The sequence below is a fragment of the Pocillopora damicornis genome, chromosome 11, assembly GCF_964200805.1.
Source record: "Pocillopora damicornis chromosome 11, jaPocDami1.2, whole genome shotgun sequence".
NCBI lineage: Eukaryota > Metazoa > Cnidaria > Anthozoa > Scleractinia > Pocilloporidae > Pocillopora > Pocillopora damicornis.
Window position 1 is genome coordinate 953314 of NC_142680.1, and position 6031 is coordinate 959344.

General features: G+C 37.7%; 1 protein-coding gene across 1 annotated transcript; it reads left to right on the forward strand.

The window, feature by feature from the left end:
* On the forward strand, positions 1 to 4368 carry LOC113669520 (adiponectin receptor protein 2-like). Its single transcript, XM_027185569.2, has 5 exons — positions 1 to 336; positions 949 to 1494; positions 2082 to 2269; positions 2914 to 3107; positions 3495 to 4368. Exons 2-5 carry the CDS (start codon positions 1010 to 1012, stop codon positions 3609 to 3611), a joined length of 984 nt encoding a protein of 327 aa, XP_027041370.2. The 5' UTR covers positions 1 to 336; positions 949 to 1009; the 3' UTR covers positions 3612 to 4368.
* The last annotated feature ends 1663 nt before the right edge of the window (positions 4369 to 6031 follow it).

Genomic DNA, 6031 nt, shown 5'->3' on the forward strand with positions numbered 1-6031 from the left:
GTTATGATTTGAAGCGTAAGTTTTGTTTTCAAAGCCTTGAAAACCATAAGAACGAAAATATCCATACCACTTTGTAATGCGCCTGAATGATTTATTAAACATTGTCTAGGGTTCTGAAAAGATTAAGACTCGTTGAGACCCAGCTCGCTTTCTGCTGTCAGTTACCAGTCAGAAGCGATTAAACCAAGCAAGGAAATCAACCTAGAATTGAAGTCTTAGAAGCTCGGAAAACTACTTTATCATTCAAATGGTAAAATGAACGCGTTAGGAGTAGTATAATCCGTATAAACCACAGACAAGCATCAGTGTTCTGAGGAGATAAACTGCAAACTAAAGGTAATTCAATTACACGCAGAAAGATGATAGAGAGTTTTTTTTATATCCGAGTTTATGGTTTGGTTAATTAAGTCAGTGATAGCTAATCAGCGATAATCTCCATTACAACACCGAATAGTATTATACATCGAATTGTCTTCATCACATATTTGAGTCCTTTGAATAAATGAATCTTACACTTTCTTTTAAATTTTTTCCTCTATGCCAAACGCCAATACATTCAATTAAGTGAGAAAGTTTTTCGTCGTTAAGCTGGAGTTAACTCTAAAGTGTCTTTAGTGACAGAACTCGCGAGCGGGTCAATCACTAGCGTTGTTGTGATAACGTGATTTCAACTGTGGTACCATTTGATAGGCTAATTCAAGAAACCATTGTTTTAAAATTGTGCGCAGATATGAATTACTGGGTGACAGTATAGCACAGAGAAACATATATTGTATAAAACACACACCATCGTGTTAAGGTATGAGCTCTATTGAAAACCAAATCGTGAGGGATCCAGAGTGTAAAGTAATTAAAGCTTGTAAATACAAAGACCGATATTCAGTACTGTGTCGATTTCTTAAGCCGACTTTGAAGAGCATGATTCATTTGGTGTTTGCCTACGATTAGGTCTTCTCTGTTGGAGTTTCTTACTTACGAGCTCAAGGGAAGCTTATCCTGTTAAAAAGACATGACTGGTACTCCTCAAAGACACGAAAGGAAGCAAAACGCGGCAAGTACAAATCCACAAGAGATTAGTAATGGTACTGCAAAGGAAGACATCGTTTCTCCGGGAGTCATTGAGTTGGTACATCATAATAAACACCACCTTTTGTCCCATTCTGAACTACCAGATTGGCTTCGCGGAAATGAATTTTTATCCCATTTCCATAGACCCCCTATGCCATGTTTTAGATCTTGCTTTAAGAGTATCTTTAAACTTCACAGTGAGACGGGTAATATTTGGACTCATTTGATTGGTTTTATTGCGTTTGTATGCATCACATCGTACATGCTTGTGCGACCCGTCACTGAGGCTTATCCATTTCCTGGAGACTGGCGTGAGAAACTTGTCTTCAGCTGCTTCTTCGTGGGTGCAATCTTGTGTTTGGGAGTTTCGTGGATTTTTCATACTGTTTATTGCCATTCAAAGACCATCTCCAAGATATTTCGCAGGTAAGTTTGCCTTATTTCTGTAACTTAACATGTTTTTTTTTCCACTGCTGAGCTAAGAATTGGTCCAATCGCTCGGAGGCCTGAATTGGGCTCATTAAGAAATCGTATCTTGATGATATAGAGATGACATCGTTTTTCTAAGAAAACGATCGTCAAAGGAAATGAGCGAAAAAGAAGCCAGGGCGAAAGAAAATTAGTCACATAGTTGTTAAAGTGTCACTCGGTCAGTCAGCCCATCAATCTCCGTCAGGCAGCAGTAAGTCAGTCAGTCAGTCAGTTAACAAGTCAGTCAATCAGCCTGTCAGTCAAACAAAAGTCCCGTTTTCAGTCAATCAGCCAGTCAGTCAGTCAGTTCTTCAGTCCGTTCGTCAATCAGTTAGTCAGCATTTTTGGTCAGTCAGTCTTTAAGTCATGTAGCAGGCCAATCAGCTATTTAGTCGGTCCACAAATCATTTTTTAGTCAGTTACCCACTTCAGTTAGTGTTCCATTAAATTCATTTGTTTCTACGAGTAAGTTTAGGATGATGTACTGAAAAGAAATTCGTGTGATCAAATACTGATGTACTCTGTTCCATTTGCTTCCCAAGGCTTGACTACGCAGGAATAGCAATATTCATTATGGGATCGTTCATACCTCCGTTATATTACGGTTTTTACTGTTCGAGAGTTTTGAAGATTGTATACATGTCAATGATCTGTTCTCTTGGTGTCATCTGCATTATTGTTTCCTTGTGGGACAAATTCAGCGCGCCCCACTACCGACTATTGAGGGCAGGTAAATATGTCGTTAAAAGCTCAATTAATAGAGCAGTTTTCAATTGTATGTCCTTAAACCAAAATAATCACAGTGACCAATCAAAACAAAGGTTTACATCATCATTAGCCGATGAGAACTCAAAGTGAAAACAGGCGGGAAAACGCGATTGTTTCAGTTTTGCATCTGATTGGTTAAATGATGGCACTAGTTTTTTTAGACCAATCACAGAGCAGAGTTGAGTAAAACCAATGCAATCCTGGATTACTTTCGACACTCCATTGAAAATCTATAAAACTCACGCTTCCTTGCTTTGCCATGATCTTTCTCTGAAATGAACCCTGCATTGAAAACTTTTAATATTCAATTTTTATGGAAACTTGAACTAAAAAAAATAGTATCCTTTTTTCGTTTATATCATTATTTCATACGCATTCGCACTACAAATCCAAATATAACCATTATTTTATATATCCAAGCGGTTACTTAATACCTGTTTTCGAAGATATTTCTCCTAGTCTTATTCTTTAACCATATCTATTTACAATAACGAACTCATCTCAAAAAAGGAAGTTCGCCATTTTGTTAATGCGTGTGCCATTCATGCACAGTTGGAAATGCACAGAGTAAACATAATTTCATTACGCATATTATTTTCTTTCCAGGTATAATGCTTTCATTTGGTTACTGTGGATTTATTCCTGTGATACATCTCATATGTTTATATGGAATAACTTTAGCATACCGGCAGGCAGCGGGCGGCTGGGTTGCTCTGATGTGTCTTCTCTACACTGCAAGTGCTGTTATGTATGCCACTCGAATTCCTGAAAGATTTTTTCCCGGCAAGTGTGACATCTGGGTAAGCAAGCTTTGCGGGTCTTATTAATGGTTTTATTAAATATTTCGTAGGCTTTTCATCTTGCGCAAAGTTTAATTTAAGCCACGATGGAACTTCGGTTGTCAAAGATCATCAAGAAATCAAACCTGCATTAGAATAATGTCTAATTCATTTTTATGGTAGAAATTTGAGATAATTCACCGAAATTCTGCCCTTATTTCTCTCTATTTTTTTTCTATTTCTTTACTCATTTTATTCGCTAGCGCTCAAAACGTAGGCTTTTAAAAACGGCGGACAATATACATTATCAACTTAGTTGATAAAATCAACTGAATTCACCTTTTAAAACCTCTACCGACGCAGCACCACAATTTCCCTAGAAACTTACCCCTGTTATTTTTTATTCAGTTTCAGAGCCACCAGATCTTCCATTTACTTGTCCTGGCTGCAGCGTTTGTTCATTTGTACGGAATTTGTCAGATGGCACAATACAGATTTGAAAAGGGACCTTCGTGCGAAAGTTGAACTTTGCCAGGATCATTCTTTCCATCCAGGCACACTATGAGAGGAAGAAGAAATGCCGAGAACACGTACTTGTGATAGAATGCCTTGGTATTTTAGGAGGGGGTCTGGGTCATGGTCATAAAAGGTCGCGAGCTAGGTCTCTCCAAACCGTGTTCACGCTTAGTGAGCCCACATATTTTTTTGCTCAGTTAAAAGTGAATCAATCGGAAAGCGTTTGAGTAAAAGTTCCAGTAACTATCGACTTTAGGTAAGACTCCGCAGAACTCGTGATTTGAAGTGATGCGTGTGAAGGAACTGCTTGGAAAGAAGAGTTAAATTTCTGAGTCCTACGGTGGAACTGCTTCCTAATGTTAGTGTGAGGAGGACACATAGGCGATTTTGGATAACGCCACAGTAGAGGCGTTAGCGTTGTGCATTTCGCTCGCGTAGGGTGCTGAAGACTCTGACCCTTGCATATATTTTTTCATCTTTCTCTGCAAAATGATTTTACAAATTTCTAACGTTACCTGGATTGAAGCATTGATGTTGCTCTGGCTATTTATAGAGTAGTATTAATTTCCTTCTTGAAGATTTTCCTTAATTCTACGTTGAATTCTTATTATGATGTAACCAAGCGATGCTTTATTTTAGATGATTCTTTGTGGATCCTTCAAAACATTTTTAGATTTATACTGATTACTGTGCAAGTGAAATGCACACGAAGTATGTCTATTTGATGATTTTCTTGAATTCTGATTCAAATATAACTTTAGAACTATACTTTTGAGTGTGGAGAAGAATGTCTTTCTTCACATTTATTTACTTTTTATCCACCTATACGCAAAAACCGGAACAAGAGAATGAAAAGTCAGGGTCGGCCAGGGTTTTTGGGTATTCGGTATTCAGGGGCGTTTTAAATCGGGTATACGGTATATTGCAGCTTAAATATGGGTATTCAGTATATCACTTTCTTTGAATTTCAGGTATAAAGTATTCAAAGCTTCGATTATTTTTGGGTATATTTGGAGGAATTTGGGGTATTTTGGGGTATTTTGTCGATTTTTTTTCGGGTATATTGGTATTCCACTACCCCCCCTGGCCGACCCTGAAAAGTTAGGTGTGACTCACAGTACATCAAGGACAGTGGAGCCGAAGGGCCCTGCTCTCACTATAGCTACCTCAATTACGGCCCAATGTCATGCAAAAATATGGCAAATTTTCGGGGAAACCTGCCCCATACCCCCAGGCTGCGTCCAATTCGACATGTACAAGACCTTCTGCAGATGAGAAATCAAAATCTTTTGTCCTGCTGTCGCTGGATGTACAACGTAGTTGCAGAAATGCAATATGTTAGCTGGATTACATTGGTTTCTACGCCTAAAATCTGTACTTTTTGATACATTTCGTTCGCGACACAACAAAGTTTAGCCTTCTATGAGCTATTTAATTGCTTGTTTTCTTTTGATAAGTTACCGAATAGTAAACGATGTGTACTCAAATGATAAAAAAAATTATTGTTTTCCTTGTCAGTTTGATCTGATTTTTACAAAAAAAGATTCACTGTAAGATGTTTGCGAAGAGATGCAGGATGGAGGCAAGACCCAGAATGTTACGGGCGTGATAAGGTGCGATAGAATTGGAATGATTCTTTGATCTGCAAGTTATGAGTTAGTAACCTTCAATTCTTTACTGCTGTCCTCTGCATAAAAAAAAAAATGATTCAATAAAGGTTCTCCTATGGGCATGCAAAGGCCTCGCGCAAGGTTTCTCCTTTGGCAATCAATTTATTTATTTAAGGATTTAAGCAAAGCTGTACCGGAGCAAAAACAATAGGACATAAGTCCCCTAAAATAATTTAATAATATAAATAGACTAAATAGGCTGCTTAACAATTGCACGCAACAAGGGCATTTACCCGGCCACATTTAGGACAAATTATTTTAAAGGTGCGAAAGTTGTCGCCATCAAAAACGTTGAAAAGTCTCTTGAAATAAAACCACTTAAGTTTACGCTTAAAAGAGTCAATAGACTCAGCCTGTCTAACATCATTAGGTATATTGTTCCACAAATTTGTTATCCTATTAAAATAGAAGTCCCGAAATGTTGATGTACGATTATTATTAATCGTTAAGTTCAGCCCTGAGCACGCTTGACGCGTCTGACTCGTAACAAAAGAAAAATAGTAATTAAATGAACGAGTTAGATCAATATGACCATGAAGACATTTAAAAAAGAAAATTAAGTCGAGACATTCGAGCCAGTAATTAAGGGGCAATACCTTCAGTTTGATTAAGCGATCCTTATAAGATAAATCACTACTATTTCTTTTTAGTATAAAGCGTGTAGCTCTTCTTTGCATATTTTCAACGAAGAATAAATTGCTGATAACAGACTGAGGTGCCCATAACTGTGCCCATAATCATGCGGCTGTAAGGATTTTA

Bases quoted from the DNA above. Each gene is read 5' to 3' on its own strand.
- LOC113669520 (XM_027185569.2), top strand. From the start codon at position 1,010: ATGACTGGTACTCCTCAAAGACACGAAAGGAAGCAAAACGCGGCAAGT. The intron at 1,495-2,081 runs GTAAGTTTGCCT...TTGCTTCCCAAG, and splicing joins ATCTCCAAGATATTTCGCAG to GCTTGACTACGCAGGAATAG. The intron at 3,108-3,494 runs GTAAGCAAGCTT...TTTTTTATTCAG, and splicing joins CCGGCAAGTGTGACATCTGG to TTTCAGAGCCACCAGATCTT.